The following is a 27,864-nucleotide window of genomic DNA, read 5'->3' as shown; positions in this document are numbered from 1 at the left end:
TGCTGAGGCATCTTGGGAGGCTAATGGCACCCACATGTCAGAGAGTGTGGGACAAGCCAAAGCCGAGCTCATTGTGAGAGCACCACAGGAGGTGAATTCACAGGACACCAAGGTGTGTCTGTGTGAGCGCGTGGACCTGCAATCTTATGTGTGGGACAGTGGGGGGCCAGGCCTTTTTCTGTCTCATCAACTAGTGTGAGTATCAAACACAACAGACTGCCCTAAGTTCTGATGAGATGAAAACAAAGGCCTAGAAAGCAACATAAAGATGTGGCCTTAGAAACCGCCAGTCACAGTAGTGCACACTTACGTGGCTATTCAGATGGCAGAATCCATGTTAAGGTAAATTAGTTAAAAAGCCTTTTCAGATTTAAAAGGAGTGCACTAACTTTAGATGCCTGTGTGCTTAAGTGAGAGAATGCTGCATCTGGCTGTTCTTCCCATGAGAGGTGCTGATGGGTCCTGGCTGCTCCCCACGCTGGGCCTGTGATGACCCAGGAAGGCAATTTCACTGGCATGTCTAGATTCCTGTAAGACTATCATTAAAAACCTAAACTTTATCATGCTTTCCTGCCCTGCTCTTTTTGATATAATAGCCCAAGCCAATTAATAACAACACCCATCTTTGAAGGTCGCCCAGAAGCAGCAAGATAAAGGGGCTGTCACGGCCGAGGCAATCGCCTGAGTGCCAGGCCAGCGGCCCTCACGGCACTCACTTTTAATTTCTACATAGTGCCATTTGGACCAGAGAAAAAAAGAGTTGTTTTAAAATTAATTACCTTGTCAGTGGCTATTATGATTAAAAAGGAGGCCCACATCAATATCATGTGCCTTATTCAGAAAGAGAATTACAAGAAGAGCCATAAAAATCAATTTTTTAGGCCTGGAAATGGTGTCTCTTGTTTGACAGGTGATTCCAGGATGTGACAGCACCACTGGGGGAAGGGTGGCTTTTTTCTATCTGGCCAGGGCCTTGTTCCCCATCTGAGGACATTACCTCCCATAATGCAACGGGCCTTAGACTTCTGGAGGAAAGTCACCCTTTCAGCCGTAGTCACTTCCGTGCCACAGGAACCTTGAGGTGCCTTGGATCTGCTGAGGGTCCCTATGGTCACTGAGGCTACAGAGGACAGAGTACACCAATGTAACATCCCACAGGGTGTGAAAGATGATGACCTGCACACAGCTTGTTTACTTTTTCACCCCAAAGGCTCTAAAGGTCTGGAAGGTGGATTTAGCCATGACTAGTCAGTCCCATCCCCTGCAGTACTTATGACACACTGATGAATTTAACTTTCTTCCCTTTTTACTCTTCAACCAATGGAGGGGATGTTAAACTTTTTGGCATTATACTTTTACTTAACTGTGGAACCTACACAAAATTAGAGATCATCTAAGGTTGGTTTTGTTACCTTCCCCACCATGGCCTATGGGAACTGCTGCTCCCCGCCTGGATGAAAGTTCCTGTCTTATCAGGCTTATGGTACCAAGTTTGGTCGTTCTTGGGAATGACCCAGGATCACTGCATTGGAGAAGGGGCCTTTAAGGAGGTCATGGAGGTTAACAAGGTCAGAGGGGACCTGACACAAAGGAAAGAATCCCTAGAGTTTGGCTCTCTACCATGTAAGGACAGTGTCCACAAGCCATTTTTAGAGCCGGGCTTGCTGCCCTTAGCTTGAACTTCAGCCTCCAGAATTGCAAGGAATGAATCTCAGTCTAGTCCCTTGCCTGAAGCTCTTTGCTGTAGCATCCAGCCCTCCCTGGGACAGTGTCCATCCTTAGGGCACTGACTATGGACAAAAGGACAGCAGGACATACAGGAAAGACATGGGACATACCTAGACTGTATGCTACTGGCCAAGGCTCCTTGTAACTTGGACTCCACTTACTTTCCCAGTGCTTCAGACTGAGATTATTGGTGGAATCTTAAGAGATTGGGTTTTTCCTCTGGACAGGAACTGGTTTCTTCTCCCAGTGACAATGTACTGGGCATTCACTATGTGCTAGGGGCATTCTGGGCCATAGCTACATTGGACTTTCCCAACCTTACAAAAGCCAGCCTCCTTGATGATACATGTCCAATTTTGCTGGGGGAACTTTGTGCCCACTGTGGACCCTAGCATGAGGGCTAAATGCCTCTAATTCACACCTTCTGGCTAGAGAGCTGATCCTCTCTTTCTATCAGGCATCATTCCAATTTGTTTTCTAAGTATAAGATCTAGATCTTGAATGTACTACTTTCCCTCCCCCCTCACATTGACACAACTCCACTGGCTACAAAACCCCACCAGGCTACACGGAAGAGCCCTAGCCTCTGAGAATACTTTATTTCCATGGCATGTAGCAGGAAAACCCACAGCTGAGATCTCCAGGAGCTGAGCAGCCCTTAAGCCTCAGATGCCCAGCTTCACCAGCTCCAGGAGTTGTGCTGCCTCCCCAAGACTGGCCAGTAGGGGATGGGTACAGAAGGCACAGTTTGGTAAAATACAGAGGCCCTCTAAAGGGGGTCTCCACCAGGGAGCAGTTGATGTGAAGCCACCAGAGAAGAAACATGACACAGATGGAGGTTAAGTGGCAAGAAGCCATCCACAGCATTCTCCAAGCTTTGCTGTAGATATTCACATGTGCACAGTGCGCGCGCGCACACACACACATACACACACCACACACACACCCCTACACACATACACACACCTACATACACACACACCCCTACAAACACACACACACACACACACACACACACACACACACCTACACATAGGCACACATGCACACACACACCTACACATGCATACAATCTAAACCTGAGGCATGGAAAATGGAGAGATGAACAGAAGCATGCAAAGAAACCCAGACACTGAATTCAGGTGGTATTGTGTGGCCACTGAGGCTCAGGACACAGACACACTATACTTTGTTTTATTTCTTCAGAAAAGAGAAGGCAAAATGCACATGTCAACCACTAAGTAGAGGTGTGAGATTTTCCTCATCATAGCCTTCTACATGCTTTTGAACACCTGGATTCATTTTTAGTATAATGAAGAACACACTGCAAATTTCATCAATCATCTGAGACACTGGCCTCACAGACTCACCTAGCTCAACTACAACTGGACTTGACATGTCCTAGCTACCATGTTTCCAATGGAATCCATGGCAATGCTGGCACAGGCCTTGGGGTTTCAGGCTGATGATATACACAGCAAGTCTGTGGGGTCCAGGCCCTTCTACTCGCTATGGGAATTCTGTGCTGTGCAGGGTGAGCTCTGGACAGTGGGTGCCCTGAGACTTCCAAAACTTAGGCTGTAGGCACACCCCATAGAGACCCCTGCACTTCTCCTCCAGGGCAGTGGGCAGCAAATGAGGTGCAAGAAATAGCTCTGTGCCAGCCACACCAGAGCATTCTGGAATGACCTAGATCCTTAGCAGGGAGCTCGCCTTTGCCTAGAGACGCAGTGCTTTTCTTCTGCTCACTGAACAGCAAGGCGAGTTCTGGGAACGGCCTAAAGAGAAACATTTAGATTGGAGGGTCTTTGAGCAGCCTGACAGCTGACGGATGACCATCCATAAAGTGACAAAGAGGGGCTGTGTGGCAGCCGGCGTCACATAGCCTCTCCCTGGGAAACTAATTGCTCCAGATTGTCCCAAGGAACATTATTTTTCTGGCAATCATTTCCTTTGAATGCCCAAAATGAGCATGAAACAACTCTTTTCACTGGACATAAAAGTTAAATGTCCCAATGTTGATCAAATTAACTTCAGCACTGTGACAATGGACTGTGTTTGTGAGAAAATAATGGGGGGACAGAGGGGTGCTTTATGCCAGGGTTTCACAGTTGTAATGTAAAAATGTCTCTGTTGAACTAGCCAGGCCACATTTCAAAGGGGACACTGAAGGCTCCTGTCACTTGGCAGAAAGAAAATCTCATTTCATGGGTTGAGCACTCGGGACGATTTGAGGGCGTGCTCACAGTTGCTGCCTCAAGGTCCTGGTTTGATCACCCTAGGTGCCCCCAAAGGGCTCACCTTGTGTCAAGAAGAGTATCATAGCCATGAGCAGTGCAGGTGCCTCCTGTAGCCACAGAAGGATGCAAACCTTTGGCATCCCAACATCCCCAAGCGCTAACACAGACACCTTCAGCTTCCTGGGCCTCTGAACCCACCTGGACTTCTCAGAGCCACTTGTTGGTTTTCTTTTAAAATATTTCATAACAAGGTGTGCTAGTACATCCTTTTAATCCATGTACTCAGATGGCAGAGGCAGACAGATCTCTGTACGTTCAAGGCCAGCCTGATTTGCAAAGCAAGTTCCAGGCAGCTAGGGTTGTATTATTAGATGCTGTCTCAGAACAAAACAAAACTATACACACACACACACACACACACACACACACACACACACACACACACACACACACACAAACCACACAAAACTTCGGACTAAAGAGCAGACTCAGTGGTTAAGAATACTTGTTGTTCTTACAGAAGACCAGGGTTTGAGTCCCAGAACCCACATGGCCACTCATAGTCCAAGGAGTTCCAATGTTCTCTTTTGTCCTCCATAAGTTCCAGGCATATGTGTGATACATATATATACATACATGCAGGCAAAGCACTCATACACAACAAATAATAAAATAAACCTAAAATAATTTCAAAATTTTTCATAACTAGATATTTATAAGGCTAAAAACTCAAAAGTCACACAAAAAGGAGACATTATCTGACATGAGAAGTCTTGACTGGCCAGGTATGGTGGTTCATGAGAGCAATACTAGTACGCAGGCAACTGCAGCAGGAGAATTGCTATGAGTTCCAGGCCAGTCTAGGCTACAGAGTAAGTTCCTGTCTCAAAAAACAAAGAAGAGAGGGAAGCAGGGAGGGTGGGAGGGAGGGAGGGATGGATGGAAGGAAGGAGGAAGGGAGGGAGGGAAGGTGGGAGGGAGGCTGGGAGGGAGGAAGTAAGGGAAAACCTCCAAGAAAACCTGTAAAGAAAAAGAAAGAACGCAAAGCAAGGCAATTCTAGTCAGTCCTCACTGCTCCCAGGTTTCTCAGGGACACATGTGCATGCAATGGTTCTAATGCAAGCTGGCATACTACTCACAGTTGAGGCTCCTGAGTTTGAGTCAGTGTTTACTCTTGGACTTGTTTCTTTATAACTTATTTTAGAATAGTCTTAGATTTGGAGGAAAGTTATGACATACTGGTGCCTCTTGGTTTTAACACCATCTTTCTTCCCTTTTGTGGAAAGGGATGCAAGACTGTCTATCCCTGGGTCTAATGCCCCCACTTCTCAGACGAAGACAGGGCCCTACAGGCTGGATAGGGAGATTAAACCAAACAAGCCAGCTTCTCTATCCCAGGCTCCTCAGTCTCCTGCAGCTCAGTGGGGCCTGCAGACAATGCTCACACGGTTCCCAGTGCTGCTGTGAATACAGCGCTGTTGGTGGCGGTGTCCATTCAAAGGCCAGTACAGCATTGTCCTCCCCAATCAGCACAGTAGAATGCAGTCTGCTGGTGGCTGCCAAAAGGTTAGCCTCCCGATGAAAGGGTGGGCCATTATTCACCACTCCTGCAGAGTGCCCCTTTGTGCCCAGCAGCCCAGCCCTACACTGCGGAGGTCCGGATCTGCGGCTGGCTGAGCTCGCCACAGAGGCCATTCATTGGAATGCAAAGATGCAGAAAAAGTGGCCCCCAGACCCCAAGGCTGCTTTTCTAGAGGCATGGTGGTGTAGGGCAATGACACATTTTAATGCCTTACCACACTGACAAGCTGACCATGGTCACCAGGACTGATGGACATTTGGTCTCTCTCAGCTCCCAGCTCCCTGGGAGGTCCCAGAAAAAGGGCCATGGGGCAAACAGCAGGAAAAACCACCCAGACAAGGCTCTTGTTGCTGACTGCTGATTCACTAGCCCAGAAGGCAGGCCATGGAGGGACACAGCACCACCACCACTACCACAGAGGAACCTGCTAGGAGGGAGGTTCCAGGGACACCCATCCAAGCCTCTAGCAATCGCCTAGAAATTTAGACATGGTACTGAGCTGAGACACTATCAGTTCAGTGCTGTCCTCAGGTCTGGTCTTAATTGGGGCAGCATCAGCTACTTTTCCACTCCAGGAGCTAGTGGGCAATATTGTTGTGGTACCTCCACACAAACATGCTGGTCAGGGCCCATACCAGGGGTACTTGAAAGTAGGGCTGGTGAAGTATAGGTGTCAGGAAGAATGAGTGAGAACACCGGAGGATGAGGGCCTCTGGGTTCATAGATTATGTGGGAAAGATAGGAGTGGCCAGAAATCGGATGCTTTGTTGGGGCGAAGCATCTGAACCTATCTCCAGTTGCCTGAGCTGTATCCCATAGTGGGTGCTGAAGTCAGGCTTCAGGCTTGGTATAGCACCTGCTTGGGCAGCAGTTCCAAATGAAAGGGTGTGACTGCATGCAGATTTTAAGGACTGGGCAACAACAGGAGAAACATCAGGCCCATTTCCCATATCTGTGGTTCTTCTGCAGGGACCTGTAAGATACCAGTAGCACCAGGGCCATTTCTTACATTGGAGACTGTGAGATGTCAACAAAGGGAGGGAACCAGTGGAAGGACCATAGGCTGACCTCTCTTGTGTGACACCATGGTTTCCAGAGGTCACTAGCCTTGTGCTTGTGTATGGTGGCACAGGGGTAAGACCCTATCTCCTGATTCCTAGTGTAGAACATTGCTTCAGAACCACATGAAAACAACAGAGGAGAACTCCACAGAATAAACTATTAATGTGCATTGAAGAGAGAGATGGTAGGATGCTCAGTAATTCCAGCCCCACCCTACAGTGACACTATGGTCCATAGCATCCAGCTTTGCCTCTTACTTTAGGGGCACACTGATCAATGGCACAGACACACATGTACAAACTTGTCCTGCACAAGCCCCACAAACACATGTGTGCATTTACATGCACAAACACACCCACACTCACCCAGACACCACACCCACCTCCCTTCTCTTTCCCCCCAACACATTCTCACAAGGCACAAGAAGGAGACAGGCCTTGTACTCAAGGCTTATGTAAGGACCTTCCTAGTAGATGGTCTTTAGGACCTTGTCTGATGTTAGGGACCCTCAACATACCTCCCTAGGCCACTGATCAAGCTGGGGCAAAAGTCTGCACACTCCCTGGGATCGCCCATCATTAGAGTCTGCTAGCTTTGCCCTTAAGAATTTGATGGTGTAAGAACAACATGCTACATGTGAACAAAAGTGTCTCTATGGGAACCCTGGGTAGATTGCTTTTCCTTCAGGCACACACATCTTCCATGAAGCCTCTACAGGCTCAGGAAATGTCCTACGTCCTGCCACTCTTTTCTTCCTGCCTGGGTCAGGGCTTGGCATATCCCAACCAGTGTGTCCTCTCTCAGGAATGCAGCAACAATCAATATGACTATTCCAGGGACAGGTGGTGATTTGTGGATAGCAGAATCCTTTGCTCAGCAAAACACCTATACTCACAGATGGCCACTTCAGCAGACCAGACAGGAAGTGTCTGTGAAGGTGTAGGGGATGGAAGAGCATAAGGAGAAGCCAGACACAGGCTAGAGGGAGGCTAAGATCTGAGTAGAAGTCAGGATGGGCTGAGGAAAGGAGACTAAAGCCAAGCCAAACAAGAGCCCATATTCTCTTAAGTGTGTTGTTCTCGCTCTGGGTTGAGGCCAGAGCCATGCCTCCATGAAACTGTATGAGGCTCAGGAAGAACCAAGCCCATCTGTCCTGGTCTGTGGGAAGTGGCTGCAGCCAACCAGAGTTGATCCTTCCCTATCACATAACAGGAGGATCAACTTGAGGAGTAGAGTCTAGATCCAGGTGTGTCTCCCAGACTGGGCTTCAGAGAATGCCTATCTGTAAGTCAGATGGACACTGGTATTCAGGTCCAGATCCATCCTATCAGTCAGGGCCACCATCCTCTCTGGATGACAGCCCATTAGTCCTGACCCACCTAAGATTATACAGGATACCACAGACAGAGGAGCTTGTAGCCACGGCCGGTGGGATCCCCAGCAGAAGGTGACAGCCACTAATCCTTTCCTCAGGGATCATTCTGTGCCCAGGAAGAACAACCAGGCCAGATAGACAGGGAAGAGACAAAGGAAGGAAGAAGGCAACACCATGATTGGACAGCAGAGCTTCCTTGAGTTGACCCAGGCAGAGCACTGAGGTATCCATTCTTGAATCTACAACTGAACACAGCCATGGCAATTCTGAGACGTCACACTATCGCTTGCATTTCCCCCTCCTCTTCAAGGCATAGCTTTCTTCATTTTCCCACAGAACACAGAAGGAAAGATAGGTAATGTGCATCTGTTTGCTCATTGATCAGGGGCTGCTCAGACAGTGCATGGAGTTGGAGATCTTACATTCCATACAGGTTGACAATTCAGAGGGCCACTCTCAGACAGGAAAACAGAGACCAAGAAGTGGCCTCAGAGCAGCCTCAGCCGTGATCAGAAGTGGCTAGGGTACAGCACCTACCTGTCGAGCACATAGCCAAGAGCCTTGTGCCTGACACCCGAGTACACTGAGGGGCTTGTCTCCCAGGCCACCAAGTTGGATGCGTCATGAAAAAGATGGATGTTCACCAAGTCAAAGGCACTGTAATGAACAAAGAAAGGGAGCTGATGACCAAGAGCTAGAACCTAGTCTACCCTGAACAGAGCTATGCCTCTCTGTATCCCACCCTCTTCCTCAGTTCAGGATCAAAGCCCTGGGCACCCATCCTTAGTCACCACAGTATTGCCTCCCCAAGGCCGGAAGGCATGAGACCTTAAATTATATCTCCAATAAAACATCACTCTGGCCAAGTAAACCACAACCATTTTCCTTTAAAGAACATGATAGTATTATAGAACTTCCTGTTAGCTGAAGGCCCAGCTTCAAGGAGAAGGATGCTTCTTTCTGAATCTCTGTTCCCAAGAGCCCACACTGCAGGGATGAACCACTGTTGGGGACCCTGTAAGACAGGGGCATGGAAACAGGCAGAAAAACTGCCCTCCCACTTCCTCTGAGCATGCAGCCTGAGGGGCTGCATGCATATGGACTTGAGGAGGCCAGAGTGAGGTCTATGTCAGCCTTTCCGATGACCTGTGAAGTCCCTAGGCATCTCCAGCTAGCATGGACCATCTGCCTTACCAGATAATGGCTTCATACCATCCCAAAGGCGCATACTACCATGTTGCATCTTCTACAGGGCACTGGAACTGGACTTCACCATTTCTCTGCAGCAGCAATGTGAAGGAAAGCCCAATAACTCAGCCACTAGCTCCATGCCTAAGTGACCCACCCACACCACATAGGGAGAAGCTGGCCCATGAGAATAAGGACAAAGAGTATCACAGGTGACCAGCCACCTCCTGGTTTGGGTCATTAATGCTGTCTTAGGAACCTTCTGCTCCTCTCCCCCCCATGTCCATTCTGAACATTGTCTTGACCAGCTCCAGGGGCCTGGGTCAGTACCTTAGCTGAACTATAGAGATCAAAACTTAGTCAACTCTGTTTCAGGAGCTGAAAACAGCCACATTTCTGTGGTTCTCAGGTGGACAAGGTGGGCATTATTATGGAGAATGCTCATCCAAAGGAAGTCTAGGCTGGGACAAGTGAGAGGAGCTAGGACCTCATTTGTCTGTGCCCAATAACCTCAGGCTGTCTTTGCAGAGCTTAACTTTGAGGCCTTTCTACCAGTTCAATTGTGCAGTGGACTCTGGCATACACAGGTCACATTTGAGGATTGGCGAGAGGTCTTCTGGCCTTTGTTTGTACTGAATTCCTGAACCACCAACTTATAAGGAATAGGAAACGACACTGTGCCATGTGTCATCACCCATCAACCAAAAGAGGAGTTCTGGGGCAGGTTGAGCAGCGGGGTCCCTGTTCTATGTGTGCAGTCTTTGACAACATGTTTGTGACACATATGAAAGAAGGGTAAGAACCACTCTCAAAATTATGAAGTGGAGACAGTCAATCAGATGTCATGGAACATACCAGTCAGCAATGCACCACCGCGTCCTGATGAAGCCTTTTCTTGACCATTTGCACTGAAAAGTAAAGGTTACACTGTCAACAACACAGAGAAATGGGAAGCCACAGGGCTCATCTGTGCTCATGACACAGCTAAGAGGAGTTCCTTCCTTTGCTTGTTTGTTTTGGGGACGATGCCTTGCTACACAATCCAGGCTGGCCTCAAACTCATGATCCTACTAGGTCTAAGTGTCACTTCCAGCAGTTACATAGTGTGCAATGTTCATCCATATGTACAGCAGCTACAAGGCAGAGGAGGCACTGTGGTCTGAAAGTGCCCTAAATCTTGATGTTGACAGTTGACCTCCAATATGATGGGGCTGAGAAGCAGGGGCCTCTGAAAGGTGATCCTGTCACAAGGGCTGGGCATTCTAGCAAACAGGTTTGATGAAGAAAGTCTGGGCCTTTCCACTGCTTGCTTGTTTTCTGCCACATGGGAACATGTATTTGGGCTGGTAGAGGGCAGGTATCTGGGTCCTATCTTGAATGAGGATGCGGCCCTCACCAGATGCTCTGCTAGCTCCTGGATCCTGCACTTACTGGGGATCAAAAACTGTGGGAAAGAACTTTCTGTGGTTGACAAACTACCTAGTTCTCTGACTAGAGCTGCTAAATGAAGGCTGAACTAAAGAAAGGGAGTGGTCACTTGCACCGTGTTCTCTCCCTCCCTCCAGATAACCACTATTCAGAGTCTTGGAAGCCCCTGCTTGGTTCTGAAATGATGAAAAAAGTAGAACAAGCAGAGACTGTCATGGGAAGAGGAGGGAAAAAGCGTGTGGACTTGTTGTTGACTATAGCTTCCCATATACTGCACTTGCTGCTGAACCCCCCAAGCTTCCAGTCCCAATGTTGTAGCAGCACTGCTAACCAAGACTGCTCACATGCACATAGGAAACTCGGCACATGAGGCTGTCTGCTGACATTATACCTGCCCATGGGACGATGACCTTTCTAGCACTCAATGTATATGAATGAAAGAACTGAACTTTAAATTCTACTTTACTTTTAATTTACACACCTCTAATTTACACACCTCTATAGAAGAAAGCTGTCTCGTGGCCTCTCAGTGTTGGGAGCAGAAGTCCTATGGGCAAAAGAGAAGCTCCTCCTGCACCTCCAGGTCACAAAAGACAGGAGCAAGTGTCTTATCTCCCTACGGAGAGCGGCCCATAGTGGGGGATCCTCTACAGGGCCTGGCATTCTGTCTTGAGAGGCTCAGGTACTTTGTGGTTGGCAAAGGACCAGGAAAGAAGGCACCTCCTCCATAGTGCCCAGGCAGGCAGGGGTAGAAGTGACCACAGGGAATTCGGTTAATTTCTATCAAAACATTCTCTGCCTTAGAGGGATACAAAGGGGGCTAGAGAGATGGCTCAGTGGTTACGAGTACTTGTTACTCTTATAGAGGACCCACCCAAGTTTGGTTCCCAGCACATACATGGTGGCTAACAATCATTTTTAACTCCAGTTCCCAGAGGTTCAGCATTCTTTTTTGACTTCCCTGGACACCAGACACATTCATGGTACACATATATGCATGCTGACAAAACATTCATACACATGAATCTAAAAGAATAAACAGAGGATCCAGAGATGTAAGGTAGGACAGTTTTGTGTTCCGCATCTTATTTCTTTACATAACAGAAATAGCTCAGTTTAACTCAATGATACTCTAGACCACACCCTGTAACCCTGTATGTAATTCTAATAACACCTCTTTCTAGACAGATATTCATTTTTATAAGTGATATTCCTCTAAAGAACCCTAACTAATACAGTTAGCATCGTAACTAATATAGAAACTACACTGAATGTATTTATGGTACAGAGGTACCTGGCCACCTCTCCCAAGCTCAAGCATCTTCCTGTGTGGTACTGCATTCAGCACACAACCAGCACTTTGATAGTCGTGTATGCATCACAGCACAGATTCCTCTTCATCCAAGAATAGCTCTATAAGACCAGGCCTACACTTGTCTTAAGGTCACAGCATATAGAGCTCTACACAGCACAGAGCAGTGTGCTCCACAGGGAAGATCAGCCATCCTAAGGTCACCCCCCCCCCAAAAAAAAAAGTTCCTCCAGAGAAGCAGCAATCCCCAGTCCACCTACAGCCACACTTAACAAGCTCTGACCCCAAACTGAACACCTTCACTTTGTCTACAGTTATATAGTGGGCAACAGCTTCGCTGTCATTGCAAATAGAAAACATATGTGAATTGAGGGATCAGAAATTATTTTCTCCTTAGCTCTCAAATTTGCATAAATTAAGGTAATACATACATTTGTGTATCTTGAACACACACACACATATTGTACAAATTAAATTTCCACAATAGAGCACTGACTTTAACAATTTTACTAATTGAATTCGCAACAAAAAGTACACTTTTTTTCTAAAATAGGTGTTGGTAATAACTGCAATTAGGATTCTAGCTAGATGTGAGACTCTCCATAAGTTACAGGAGAATCTCAAAAAATACACAGTATTTGTATAACCCAATAGTTTGGTAAAATATTTATAGAAGATATTAGCCTGTGAGGCACACTCATCACTACAACTATGACCACAGAATGGAAAGATGTAACTACCAACCGGGGCACTCTGACACTCCCACAGTGTATGGCCTTAGGGTTGTCCATGTCTTGAGTCTGAGCTGAGATGCATCTTTGTCCTCCTTCCAAGGGCCAGTGGGCTCTACTCAGCTACTTCAAAACACAGTCCTCCTTCAGCATTCCACACTCCCTTCAGTAACCTGAAAGGAGATCTACAGAGCAAAGCTCTCCCTTCAACCAGGAAGAAATGAGAGCCAAACTTCCTCAGACTGCCAGTGATCAGAAGGGAGCAGAACTAGGATCCACTTCCTTGCTCCTGGACCAAGGTTCCAGCTTTCTGACAACTCATTTCCCATGTATAGTCAATAATGAGCACTTAGGTAGTTGCTACATGGGACTAGACCACAGGAGCACACCCCACCCCGCATCAGCAACCATCAGATGCTTTTTTGACAAGGAGACTCCTTAAAGGGGCCTCCCTGAGACTTTCTATGTACACCACGCACAAATACATGCAAAGGCACTGACACATGCACATGTATACACATACACACACACACCTACTTATGACTGTGTTTGGTGTGGAGGGTGGGGAAGGCCCACACAGACAGGCATGGAGGCAAGGACCCAGGCCACAGTAAAAGCATTGGAAGGCCTAGAAGCTCCCAGCTACAGAGCTGTCACCAGGCCATTGGAGATGGGAGCAGTGTGCAGAGGGTAGGTGGCACTCAACTTTGAGGGGTCACTTTCAGGAGGGCATGTTCTGGGACATTCCTCTCACTGACAACCTTCTGAAACCTTCACTAATGAACTTCTCTGAGCTGATGGGGATGGCAAGGTTCTCATAGATATATGGGGTGGGTGGCACTCAGGCTCTCACATGGCTTCTCCTCTCTTAAGAGGGACCATGGCCACAGAAATGGAACCCACACAGGCCCAGGAGGTGACACAGTGCTCACCTCATGCGGCCTCTGCTCAGTCCCGTTAATAGGGTTCCTTGAGCCGGCAGATGGATTGCGAATCCAGGCAGCTTCATCTACTGAGAGAGCATAAATCGCAGCAGAGAAAAGAGAGGCTGCAGGAGGCTATCACCAAGTGGCCCCACTGAGGAAGGCCTGCTTGGAGCATTAGTGGAATTAATTCATCTTTCATGGGCACATGCAGCAGGGCTTGTGATCTATGGTAACAACCAATTTCTCACCACGGCCAAGAGGAAAAAAATGACTCAGTCCGATCGACTACACAAATCTGCTTTTTAAAAATGGCCTCGCGTTATCTGGAGTGTTGCTCCCAGAGGCGTCATTTGAAATTCATACTGAGCTAGAAGCACCCATAAATCAGCAGAGAAAGTTTTGTTAGTTTTAGAAGCAGAGGGCCGTCATTATTTGGAATTGCATTATGCCTCCATCACAGTAATTACATTTAGATTATCCTTAAGTGATGGCAATAAAAGAAAGAGAGATCAGTCTTCAACTAATTCTCTCCCCTAAATGTGCTGGGTGCAATGTCGGCGTGGCAGAAGGCATGAAGGGGCAAGCCTGGGAGGGGATACACAGGGTCGAAACAGCTGTTTCTGGTGATTTCAGCACTGGCACCCCAGGTCCTAACCTGTGGAACACAGTGTGATCTGTGAGGTTCTACACATTAAGAAGCTCCATAGAACTAACAAAGTGTATTGGAGTTTGTGATTTTAAAATGACATTTTGTTTTTGTTGATTACTGTGGTGAAAGGAAATGTGATTTAAGGTTGATACACGGAACCCCAGGACACTTCCCAGTTGAGCAGTTAAGGTCCTTGCAGGCTCTGGAGCCAGCCACCACAGGGGTCTGTGAACCAGCTGATCATCATGGATAGCAATTTGTTCTAAATGAAGACAAGGGTCCACCTAAAGACACCCTGTGGCCTTCCCGTAACGAGAGTTCATTCTTCAAAGATATATGCTAGGGATGGTACTGCAAGCCTTTAATCACAGAACTCAGGAGGCAGAGGCAGTCAGATCTCTGTGAAGCCAAAAAGGATTACACAGTGATAACCGTCTCAACAAAACAACAGGGACATGCCCTTTCCTCTCCCTGCAGATAACAGGAATGAGGCCCTGACCAGGTCTGCTAAATACAGGACGGGATGAACCCTGGTTGTGGGAGGAATTCAGTCTCTCATACTCTGTCGTGATGCATGTCACACTTCGCCAGTGCTGCGAGGGGACAGAGAACTGGCCTCAAGAGCAGCAAGGAGTGTCCTCCCTATATGGGTGGTAGGGTATAGCCAAGATCCCCAGGTTTCACAGATCTTGACTCCTGCGACCACCAGATTCAGTGAAACAAGAGAAGCATTAGCCAGAGAAGCCCTGAGGCCCTTGGAAGAATTCTACAAACAAGGGCTGAGGGCTGTTAGGCACTAGGGGCACATCTCTGCAAGAGCTTTTTATTTGATGTCCACCATCCTAGCCTTTCCCCTACTCCTGCCCACTCAGGATACACTTTGCTGTGACATACATCTTGAGCTTTTAGTGTAGCAGATGAAGCTGTGATCGAATTCTAGTTCTGGAATTCGAGGAGTGATGTAAGAATAAGGCAAAAGGGAAGCTACACATGGTTGTAGGGGTATGAAGGCTACATACTAGAGGGGGACATTACATGTCTGCTGATATGTATAGAGGTATGGGATATGCACAATACAGCTGTGCCCCCAAGAATTAAAACACAGAAGACAGAATAGGGCTCATCAGAGATCAGGAACATTTAAGGCTTTTAAAAGAGAGGGCAGACACTGACTTCAGGAAAGTCTACTAGGGAATACCAGGTGAGGGCCTCAGTATATTCACATACAAGAAATAGGCAGTGTATGCAGTCATAGCTTCACTCCACCTGGATGGCTGCCTATGTGCCAGTCTTCTCAGTATGTGAGACAGTTTAAAGAAGTGATTAAAGGAGGAAAAGAGATGCTTGGTGGGGAGCTATCTCAATCACTGCCTCCCCAGGAACTGGGACATATACTTGTGCCTAAGCTCAGAACTACCTAGCAGTACACTCCACCTGCCCTCAAGGGAACATCTCGAAGCCAGAGCACAGGACATGTGTTGTACTTACTACCTCAGCCCGCCCTGGCTTCCAGGCCCACCCAGAACTGCACCAGCACCTGGGCCCCTCAAGCCCTGACCACCTTTAATGAGAGATGACATGGTACAACTGCTAGCATGTATCATTAACCCACCAGTTCTGTGTTGGCTGCTCTGTCTTCACTGGCTAAAGCAACCCAGAGATCTCTCTGGGACTTAGCTCTCACTCCAGCATCCCCCAAGGAAGGTGAAGGTGTACCATGTACATAGTTCCTGCACAGCATGGCATATGAGACCCAGAGCACAGTGACTCCCAGCCACAGTGTCAGCCCAAGACAGAATGAAGGCATTTTCCTTGTCTTTGAGGAATGGTTCTCCTGCCTGCAAATGATGCTTTAAGTTTAGTAACAACAAAAATCTGAGCTCTTAGGTTTTCTGTGTCCTTATCCAGGGCAGCTCAGATCACGCCCAAACTCCAGGAAAAGCAGTCCTGCAGGGTGACAGCGCTGTGACTGCTGACAGTGGGGGGACAGGCCAAACCTACATCACCTCTGACTCACTCATTCTGATAATCAGTGTGCTGATGAGGAGACACCAGTCCTCACACACCTCAGGAAAGTAGTCCTGTGGGAACTTCTCCTTCTCCAGCATGGGCGTGCTCTCCAAAGTGTCCGAATAAATCTCCTTGCCAGTGACTTTCTTATACTTCTTAGCTGGAAAAGACAGGACGATACAGACATTAATACCATTATGACACTCTACTGACTAACCACATGCCAGGCCTTACTACAGCAGACCTTGGGTCAGAGGGATGTCTCCAAGCAGGCAAGGGGCCAACTGCTGCTCCAGAGGTGCCTGTGGCTCATAAATTCTTGTTTCATGACCTGGAACCTGACACTCTACTTCATTATCCCCTAAGAGCTCCCAGTCTGCAGATTTACAGGGGCTAATTGGCACCCTCTTTGAAAGCCGTGAATATATTTGGGCTGTGGAATTACCATTCACTCAGACTTTCACATGAATTTATTTAATAACATCGATTTCCTCTTCACACACGAACAACATTACTCATATTCCAGGGAACAATTTTTACATGAGAGGTAGACAGGGACACAGGGCAGGCACTCTTCAGACCTGCCTTGCTAGCTGCCACCCTACCCCTCCTGGACTGACAGCACTGTGACAGGCCCTGGTCTGAGTCCTTCCACAGGCAGACCTGAGAGAGGTCTTTCCTATGGACAAATGTCCCACATTCAGTGATACACGATAAACATAAGAATGTATTTCTCACAGCCCTTGCAGACAGGACAAACAAACTGCTGGGCTCAACAAGGTGCCAGAAAGTTCAGGCAACATTTGGTCCCCAAGGCCAGAACATAACCCAGACTGGCTACCAGTCCCAGCATCCCAAAATTCCCAATGCGATAACAGAAGCTCTTGGATTGTCAAGCAGGTTCTTGGACATTAGCCTTGGACCAGCAGCTGCCAGGATTTTAGAGATGTCTTCACATGCTAGGAGCAGCAGGACTTTCACAGTCTAGAGTGCTTTCCATACTAGGGATAAGAGCAGGACAGCAGGAGCTGGCAGAGGGATGTAGCTCCAGGGACTTAATGTGATAGAGAGTGAACCCTGATAAAAACAAAGTTTTGATTCCAAGGAAACTGCTAAATTAGGGAGCCCCATTTGGGTCATTGATCTGGTTTGGGTTGTACTGATGGCTCATAATGAATGCAAAAGGGACCTGAAAGCCCATGGGAACCTGTCCAGGGACTGGGTCAGCATTGAGCTAAATGCACCATGGGCCTCTGATTATATTCCTCACATTCAAGCCAATACTAGAGAACACAGGTGTGCTTAGCTTTGAAGCCAACACCACCTCTTCACTGCAGAAGGACAAATGCATTCCTAACACAGAATGAGGCCTCATTCCAGCAGAGCATGGAGCCAGCACCTGGGTGGGTAGGCAGGGTCAGACAGGTCCCAGTGAGCCCTATGCTGTGGCAGAGGTGCACTTGGCCCCAGGAATATTTGCTGCAGCAGCCCATCAATCCCACAGGAGGGTGTTTGACACAGATAGTAGTACCCAGTCATGCTAGCGAGGCCGAGTGTCTGGTGGAAGGGCACTGGGAAGCCTGAGGAATGGAAGCTTCCACCAGAGGCTGAAGGTCCAAACAGACTTTCAGGGTACCCATGCAGGTAACTTCCCCAACAGGCTTATCAGTGGGCTACCTAATGCCCCTGCACCACATCTCAAAGCTAAAGAGTCCAAACCTTATCTCTTGTCATCGCGCCCATCTCCTTGGTAAGCCCTGTGCTCCTGAGATGAAAAAACAATGGCAGGGACCCACTCAGACAGGGAAGAGGCTAGGCAAGGGGCAAGAAGACACACACACAATGCTTTCAAACACCCAATAACATGTCTATTCCAATGGGCCAGTTGGCCAGTCAGGATAGTCAGCTATATAGTCAGAGAAAGCCACACACCAGTGAGAACAGACACACTTTGAAGCTCAGCTCATTATGGGCTCCTCAGCAATTCTGGCTGCACTGAAACACTTCTCCCAGGAGCCTGTGTCTCTCTGCTGAAGACATACACCAAGGAGGAACACTCATGAGTACAGATAGGGCTATGATACATGGCTGAGGGGACCCAGTCTACAGATGAACATAGGTGGAGGAATGGCAGGGGTTGCGGAGAGCCACTGGGCTTGAAAGGAATCCAGAGACCATCTTGTTCCCTGAGGATAAGGAAGAAGCTGGGATGGAAGGGTACACCTTAAAAACGTCATTTTCAGAGGCAGTAGACACCACATATATACCTATCCTACCCTGTCTGCATAGAACATGCTACCCACTGAAGTCCAGTGTACTTCAGGCTCTGCCTTTCATGCTGCAGTGCTACGGTTTTGACAAATTTACACAAATGTCATGTACCACATGCACCAGTTTTTCTATCCAAATTATCTTCTGTGCCTAGACAAATCACTTCTCTCCACCTAGCCATATTCTTTATGTCTCTAGACATATGTCCAGCATCTTTCACCTGATCACTTCTCTTGGTGGCTAACCAGCATCCCTCTGGAATGACACACTGCTCATTTTTCTGGTTTCTCATTAACTTGATGCATACTGGGGGAATGGGGCATGGGTAGAGCAGTAGCTGATTTTCTTGTCCAGTGGAAGACGGTCATCTCTATTCCTAGTTTGCTCACAGTATTTGCTGGATTCCGCCATATACTTTTTCTGCATCTATAGACCCAGTCATGAGATTTTCTTTCTTTAACAGATGGTAGAACAATTTTATTGGCTGATTTTGGAATGTGAAGTCAATTGCATGTTTAGAGTAAACCCCAACTGTTCAGAGAGTATAATCCTTCTTACACATTGCTAGCATCTTCCTGAGAATTCTTGTATTTTATTTTCATGAAGCAGCCTGTGGACCTCCCTCTTTCCAATGTCTCCATCTGGTTTGGGGATTCAGTCAGTGCTGGTCTTGCAGTACAAATCATGAGGTGCTCCTTGGCTTGTACCTGGGAACTTTGTAGAGAATGCTGTCATTTCCTCGGTAGATTCACCAGTGAACCCACTGGGCCTGGCCCTTTTCTTCATGTTCACTTCTGACTTAGCTTCACTAATAGCTGTAGGTATTTTCCAACTGCCCTGCCCAAGTATTCAGACTGTGATGTTTCTGCAATTGCTTCATCATATTATTAAACTCACAGGCACAGACTTGTTATAATATTCTGTTACTACCCTGGTAGTAACATTTCTATTAGCAATACTTTGTGTCTTCCCTCTTTTTTGTTCTTGGTTCATGGGGCTAACAGTTTATCAATTTAATTGATCTTTTTTTTAAGAACTAATTTTCTCTGATTTCTTATATTCAATTCCATTAATTTTGCCTCTAATCTTTCTGTTTATTTTTTCTGTTTATTGTGAATTTCATTTTCTACTTCCCTATACATTAGTCCTGGGTATATTAACCACACTTACTTTAAATTCCCAGTCCAATCACTCCAGATCTCTGTCATATTTGAGTCTGTGTCAGAGACTTGGTTCATTTCCTTAACCTGACTTTTAATTCTTTAGCATGTTGCTGAGGACAGAACAAGAGCCATTAGGTTAAAGAAGCAGACAGATGTGCTGGGCTGGGACCACATCCCTGGCTGCTATAGTGTCACACACTCAATCTCCTTTCTCCCCTATCCTTGTGCTTGTCTCTGCTGCCTGAGGATTTCCAGTAAGACATCTTCTCATAGACTCAGAGCAGCACCTATCTTCTACTTCGTCTGTCCCAGGCTGTGATCCTCCCACTGATTGGTAGTCCTGCGTCCCACAAGTCAAGAAGGCTAGAAGCTGGGTTGGGTATCTCAATTTCTTGGCCAGATGGGTTTTGACAAGAGTCTAGTTAGCTGGGGACTTGGTTTCCTTGAAGGCAGGCCCTGTGAAGCAGAAGGGAATACCTGCCTTTGACTGTGAGAGATCTGTGGGACACCCAGAAGAAAAAAGCAAACACATGGATCCTGGGAGCCTTCCTCCTCAAGCTCATCCATGCCAGCCTCCTGGACCCAGTGGAATTCTGCTGTATGTACCCACCAGCTGCAGTCCCAGAGGTGTGCCTGTACCTAACTATCTGTGGTGGTTGTGGGTATATGTGTGGGGGTGAGGGGGGATAAGTTTGTTCTATACCTTATTTCCTGTTGGATACAAATAGAGCTGTTCTGCTTGCATCTGTGAGAATGGGAACCACATCTTTCAAATTTTATTTTGGACCAGAAAGTAAAAGTCCTTCTATCTTTCTCTGCTGTTCTTTTACAGACTCCTTAAATTTCTAACTGGATTCTTGCTTTTTCAAATTGGGTTACTAATTCTTAGATCAAGTCAAAATTTTTCAAATTCTAGATTTCTTGCTATAACTGACATCAAGAGTGAGCACTGTGTGCCCAGCCCAGCCTGAGATGATCTGCAGGCTCTATCAATGTCTGTAGGCATCACCATGTCAGGTCAGGCCACTGTGTTTGCAGAATCAGCTCTCATCCCAGAGAGAAGCATGCTAAGCACATGCCTGTTTCAGGCACTACCCACAGTGGGAGAGTTTGCAGAGTGAACTGTGTATTATTAGCAAGGCACAATATGACTGCTTTCATTTAGTAGTAAAATATATATGCAAATGGTTTCTTATGAAACTGTTCTGTGGATTTGGAACCTCTTGAGTTTGATGTTCTTTTTTAAGGTGGGGGGAGGGGTTGGTTTTTCAAGGCAGGCTTTCTCTGTATAGGCCTGGCTATATAGGAACTCACTCTGTTAACAGGGCTGGCCTCACAGAGATCCACCTGCCTCTGCCTCCTAAGTACTGGTGTTGAAGGCATGTGCTGCCACTACTCAGAGATGTTCATGTTTAAAAGGCTATTCTGTGTCTTACCCTAGCATCACAAACAATAGTCTATATCAGAATGTCACTGCTGGGGACATGCACTGGTTGGTACCTGATATCTATGGAGTCCTGGAAAAGCAGCTCTGGTCACTTCATCATGGCCACATGCTTGGTGAAAAAGATAAGTGCTGTACTTGGAAGAAGCTGCAGAAGCACAATGACGACCACTCTGCTGGCCAACATCCTGCTCATCATAAGGCTGGGCAGGCCACTAGAGCAATGCAGAAAAGACCTTTCCTCCATCTCCTCTTTCTCTGGGTGAGCATCAATAATGAACCTGAACTAGCTTATCAAAGTGGTTATGTCACTGGGTACAAATACCTGACAACAAGTAACCTAAAAGAGGATTTCTTTGGCTCAGGGTTTGTGAGTACAATCTATCGGGGCAGAAACTCTTAACAGGGGTGGTGGCAAAGGTGGCTCACGGCTCTGAAGGCAAGAACTTATTCACATCTGGAGATCAGGAAGCAGAAATGGGCTATATCTTAATGCCAGATCCCAGTGACCAAGTTACACTCTATCGAGGCTCCACAGTCCAAGGCTCCACAACTACCAACCCAAAACAGAGTCATCAATTGGGAACTAAATGTTTAAATGTGTAAAAACATTTTATATAACAGGTACTTTCACAATTGTCATAAACTTAGGGCTTTTCCAAGTGAGGTGACCTGGCCCCAGACTGGCAAGGAGTTCAAGAAGGTTCACATACAACAGAAGAGATAGCATGGAATAGGCAGTTGGGGCCCTGATAAAATCCCTCCCATTGGGATACAGGTGCCCCCAAAGACTCCAGATAAGTGAAATGTAGGAAGGGCCATCTTGGCAGCAACACTCAGGCCAATAGTATAGGGCCAGCATCAGCCACTAAGTGACAGCCAGCATTTTTCACAGCCACAAATATATCCAATTCTGTTTCTGAAATAAGCAATCCTCATATTCAATTTCATTTTCTCACATTTCAAAGGAGCATGGGTAGGAAACTATGGTCTTGAGCATGGGCAGGAAACTATGGTCTCCCCTGAGGTCCTATAAGAAAGAAGGGCATGGTGGCACATGTCTTTAATCAATCCAAGTACTCCAGAGGTAGAGGCAGGAGGAGCTCTGTGAGTTGGAGGCCAGCTTGGTCTACAAAATATGTTCCAGGACAGTAAGGACTGTCTTTAAAAAAAAAAAAAAAAAAAAAAAAACTGGGGGGGGGGAGAGAGAGAGAGAGAGAGAAGGAGAAGAAGGGAGGGAGGGCAGGAGAGGGGAGGGCAGGGGAGGGGAGGGCAGGGGAGGGGAGGGCAGGGGAGGGGAGGAGGAGAGCTAAAGTTCGCTGAGATAGGCAGAGGCTTTGGCTCAGGACAGGCAGAGCAGATCCAGTGGCATCTCCTCTCAAGGAAGCCAGGGTGCCAGGTTTTCAAGATGTGCAAGTGACATCAAACCCAGACCATGCAGGCCTTCTCATGACAACAAAGCCAGAGAGACCTGGAGAGGACAGACCAAGGGACGGGCTGCAGAAACAGATCATGGGAGCCAGCATGGATTCTTACCTTTAAAGTCAAACTGGTAGATGTTTTTTAAGGATTCGTGAAGAAAATAAAAGCTTCCCAGTGCCTGTAGGAGCAAAGAGAAAGACAGGGTCAGGACAGTACTGATTCTCTACTATGGTTCCAGGCCACAAAAGAAACTTTTGCAAGGAAAGCAGAGGAAACAAACTGTCATTCAGTGGCAGCAGCTGAGGCAGAGGTGGCCATGGGCTGGCCAGCACCCACCACCTCCTACTTCCCAGAACAGTGCAGAGGTAAACTAGTCAGCTCCAAGTAGTACTGTTCAGCCAATGAGCAAACAGCTGCTGTGTTGCTGCCCAAGCAGCACATTCCAGGTCACACACATTTTCAGGAGTTGGATCCTCAGGAGACCCAGGCTTGGTTTCACTCATTTGATCCCAGAGCTTCACACCCACCACCATCTACTCCATGATGACAACACAGGCACAGATGGGATTTACTATTATGAAAAATGGAGTTGGAAAACAAATGACTTCAAGTTGGGTGGTGGTGGCAGACACCTTTAATCCCAGTATTTAGGAGGCAGAAGCAGGCAGAGCTCTGTGAGTTTGAGGCTAGACTGGTCTACAAAACTACACAGAGAAACCCTGTCTCAAAAAAACAAAACAAACAAACAAACAAAAAAAAACAAATGACTTTAATAATTAAATACCAAAGTATAGAAGTTAGTCGGTTCCCATCTCAAATGTCCACACAGGAAGTGTGGAATCCCCTACCAGAGTGTCCACACAGTAAAGTTTGGTCTCCAGCTCAGTGTCCACATGGGAACAGATATGTTCCTCTAACTCAGTGTTTACATAAGGGTATGGTTCCCAGTTCAATGTCCACATGAAGTTGGCTTGAACCCCAACTCAGTGTCCCCACAGAATAGTCTACCTCCCCTGGCCAGAATGTCCACAAATCTAAGGTTTTGTCCTCCAGCTTATGGTCACTCAGCTCAATGTCCACACAAGGTTAGGCTTGATATTAATTCCTCAGCATCCACATAGGAATATCCTGGTCTATACTTGCCATCAGACCCCAAGGACAGCAAAGCAAGAGGCCGAGGTCATGTCTGCTGGCAGAAGAGATGGATTTTTTTGCCTTTCAAAGGTAAAGCGCAAATTCTTTTGTATTACTGCTGGGTTTTAATTTTACCCCTGGCTATCATGTGCTACAAAACTCTGATTGCCAATGCAGGGAACTCCACTCAAGCCTTGCATTCGAGGTGCTTGATCTAAGGGTTTGCACATATGACATTCTCGTGAAGCTGGGTCCCATCTGATATATGCTTATGTGGAATTCTACCTGCTTCCCTAGGTCATATTGGCTACTCCACAGTGGGATGGGATAGGGCTTTATCCAACCCATTTCTTCTTTATGCCATCTTATATGCTTATCAATCCCCAGATACCTCTTGATCATCCCCCAGCCCTCTAGTTTTCCACTTGTCTCATCTCCACATTTTCAGCCCCAACCCAGTGTCCCCTGGATCCCTGAAGTTTTTCCTTCACTCTTCCTCTTGTCCACCCACATCGTGCTACACACACATTCACAAGTGGCTCTGTGTATCACATCGACCCTTGGCAGGGCTCTGCTGGCTCGCATCCTCTGTCCCCAATTGTACTGTGGCAGAAAGGCTGCCCTGCTCTGTGAATAGTTCAGCAGACCCACAGTCACATTTTCCTCTGGTCACACATGTGTCAGTGAGGCACCTTCACAGCAGAACTTAGAATCAGCCAGCTTTCAGTTTGCCATCTTGAGGCTACATCCACAGGAGAGACCAAGGTTCATATAGCTGCAGAGGGACTGAGCCTCCTCTATGGGCCAGAAGAGAAAACTGCAGGGCTGGGTCCAGCATGAGCCTAACACTTTCTCCAGGGCCAAGTGACACACACTCTATGTAGGATACCTCTCTCCCTGCCTCAGGTGAAGAGAAACTAGAGAGTGTGACAAAGAACACTGTGGATACTAAGCATTGCCTCTTACATGAAAAGGCTACCATGATAGTGTGAGGTTTCTGATAAGCAAATGGAAATAAGTTGTAAGCATACATTGAAATGGTAGTTCTTAAGAGTCAGAAACTCTATGATTAGCTCTAATGAATACCCAAAGTCAAAGTTCAACCCAACTTCCCACCACCGTTCTCAATACAGCCAGGACTCTGCTCATCACAGGGCACAGGGTCTGGGTGGTGGTATACTATGGGCCACCACCAGAAGGCCCTCAAGCATAGAGCTTGTTGACAGTACACCTTTCACATCTTGGAGTGTTGATTCTTTGCCTCTTCTGCTAAAGACAATTAAAGTAAGTTTTACATATTTATAAACCTGTGCTTATTAATTTTCTGCTAATGAGCAACATCCAGCCTCCACTATGTTTCTATAACAGCTATGAGTGTGGGACGAGAGTCCTGGTCCCCTTGAAGACCAGGGCAGCAAATGCGGTGCCCCTGACAAGCTCAGTGCTGGGATATTGAGGTTGGCCTAGCATAAAACATTCTGGGTTCAGAGTCCTAGCTATGTGGGTACGTTACAGGGAGTGTGCAGAGGAGAACTAGTCTGGTCAGGTGGATCTAGTTGCCAGGCAGCTACACTGGCTAGAAATGAAGCACTGATAGCATTGTCAGACACACTTCACCCTCAGGGGGAGTGCAACCATCCAGGCACACTCCAGCCTCAGGAGGGCAGCCATTCACAGACACAATCCAGTCTCAGGGGATGTAGCCACCCACATATCTCCATCAGTCAACTCTAACAGTGAGTGGTAGGCCCAGCTTGTACATACAGGAGAGTCAGAATAACAGAGGCCAATTTGCTTGTCTGGTGCAATCAAGAAGAAATGTGCTTTGGTGTACTCCTAACCCAGCCACATTAAACTTTGGAGTTGCCTGGTCTAGAGCAGATGCCCCTCGGGTGCCAGTGCTGTGACCACTGCTGGGACAGATGAGTACAGGGCAGAGCAGTTGTAGCAGGAGGACCAGGAGCTTTTCATAGGCCAACTGTGCTTAGTAAAGATAATACAGAATTGGGCAAGTAATACCTCACATCAGACTACACCATATTGTTTCTAGAGATAAAGCATCTCCAATTCCAGGTGTTTGTTTTTTGGTGTTTTGTTTTGTTTTTTTCTTTTTAAAATGAACTCAATCTATGAGTAGGAAAAGGCTTTGTAAAATGTTATAATAATAACTAATCTCTAGGCCTACAACCAAACAGAGATCTTAACTGTTCCAATTAGAATTGACAGAATAATAACCCATGAGTAGCTTGAACCACTCACACCTCCCCTCCTCCTCCTCACACACACCTCCTCTATACCTGGATGATGCCCCCACCCAAGGGAAGAAGGTGGCCTTACCCCACTGTGCTACCTTCTAGGGCATATACTCTCTCAGGATAGATCTGACAGCTCTACTCTCTCGAGAACAAACTTCAGGGCATGAGATGGTGAGACAAGACCACTCCTGCATGGTGACATAACAGCACCTGTGTGAATATGCCTGTCTTGCATTCTGGGCATAAACCCAACTTGGCCTTATCATGTTTTCATATCCTGTGGAACTGTGCTTGCTAACACTGTGATCAGTATTTTTGCTAAAAACATTTGCTTCCAAACTTGTTTCTGTTCTCATCACCACAATATTACTCTATTCCAACTCTTCAGCGCTGTTCGTGTTGCAAATCAGACAGGCATTTCCCTCAGCAAACACAGGACACCCGCCCTGCCCTCCTTCCCTCCCTCTTTTCTTTTTAAAGACACGGTCTTTTCAGATGCTCCAGGCTTGCCTCCTGTGTCAGCTTCCTGAGTGAGATGGGATGATAGGCTTGCACTTTTCACACTCTCTTCTCTGGAGTCTCCTCCCCACCCCCTCCCCCACCCCCAGTGACAACACAATGGATCCAGATAGGGCACCCAACAAAGCCTTTCTGTCTTTTTCCTCCTCCTTGAGGGTGGCCTCCACTCCATCCTTGGCGGACAAGGTCACATGTATTGCACTGGCCCTATCTAGAAGGTCCTCTGGTGGTTTCATGATCCCCCTTAGATCTCTCAGAAGTTGAATCTCCCAATTCAGGATATATGTTATCCCTCCTCTCCTCTTGCTCCCCTGGGAAGTATGGTCCTCTCTGATTTCCCCAGCATTTTCCCATCACCACACGTCTCCTCTGCAAAACAATCTCCACTTCATGTTCAAATCTGACAGACCAAAGACCCACTGTTAATCTCTAAATTCCATTCTCTCCTCTGCCAACACTAAGCCATCAGCTTCAAATGGGTATTGCTTCTGCCACTGCTACTGCCCCTCAGTTTCTTCTCTGCCCAGTAGTCTACCAGCTTTCTAAAAGTACACCCCTTCTGCCCTATGCTCTCCCACAAATCAGCACATTGTCACTCACAGGCCTCTAGCTCCAATGGCCATGAAGCATGGGCTCCCACTGGGTTCACTGCATGCCTTCTTTCTCCTCTTCCAGGTGATTCTCACAGGAACCCCCTGCTACTCCAGGTCACCATGGAATCACTATCTCCTCCAAGCAGCATAGGCCCAACCCAGCACCCCACTATTCCTTTAAAATGTTGCATACCCCATCTGCCTGAGACTTGCCTTCTTGCAGGGGGAAGCTCATTGAGGGCAGGAATGTAAATAGAGTCCCCAGAATGGATTCCTTTCTGGAGGAATTCCATCAGCATGGTGCCCTTAGGGTTCAGCTGGCAGAGCAGCTCTGACCTCATATACTCAACTGTCTGCCCAAGTCTCAAAAAATGACCTAAAGCACAGCTTTCTGTGTTCACAGAAAATACTGATCATACTCCAAAGGTAAGCCCTGAGAGGACTGGCTTTAAAACAATTTAACAGATTGAGTAATAAATCAAAGCAAAGTTATTTTAACATTCATTAGATTATAAACAATAATAAATGAAACAAAGCTTTTGTTTCAATCAATGCAAAGCTTTATTGATCCTTCCCTGTATAATAAACTCACAGGCAGCCAATCTAATTGGATGAGGCAGCATTACCGCCTGTCTCCCTAGCATTACTGGGGGGGGGGGGTAACGTGGGAAAGGCTGCATTTAGCATGTTGCTGTCACAGTGTGTCCTCCTTTGTAACCAGTACAAACTGAGAGATGACGCATTTCAGCTCCTAGGGCTGGACAAGAGAGATGGAACAAAGCTGCTCCCTCCCCACCTCCTGACCCTCGGCACCAAGCCCCATCCAGGCTGG

The 27,864-nt window shown here is 47.1% G+C and overlaps 1 protein-coding gene across 1 annotated transcript in view; it reads right to left on the bottom strand.

Moving 5' to 3' along the window:
* The window catches only part of Inpp5a (inositol polyphosphate-5-phosphatase A), a 179,688-nt gene that overhangs the window by 45,059 nt on the left and 106,765 nt on the right, over nucleotides 1-27,864 (bottom strand). Inside the window, exons 5-8 of the mRNA XM_051193276.1 lie at nucleotides 22,646-22,709; nucleotides 16,288-16,391; nucleotides 10,031-10,083; nucleotides 8,525-8,644 (exon numbers count right to left, since the gene is read on the bottom strand). Coding sequence (XP_051049233.1) covers nucleotides 8,525-8,644; nucleotides 10,031-10,083; nucleotides 16,288-16,391; nucleotides 22,646-22,709 — 341 coding nt within the window. The remainder of the gene's footprint in view (nucleotides 1-8,524; nucleotides 8,645-10,030; nucleotides 10,084-16,287; nucleotides 16,392-22,645; nucleotides 22,710-27,864) is intronic.

Source organism: Phodopus roborovskii, unplaced genomic scaffold (genome assembly GCF_943737965.1).
Source record: "Phodopus roborovskii unplaced genomic scaffold, PHOROB, whole genome shotgun sequence".
Lineage (NCBI taxonomy): Eukaryota > Metazoa > Chordata > Mammalia > Rodentia > Cricetidae > Phodopus > Phodopus roborovskii.
The sequence above is the reverse complement of the archived record's forward strand: the minus strand, read 5'-3'. Positions and strand labels throughout refer to the sequence as shown.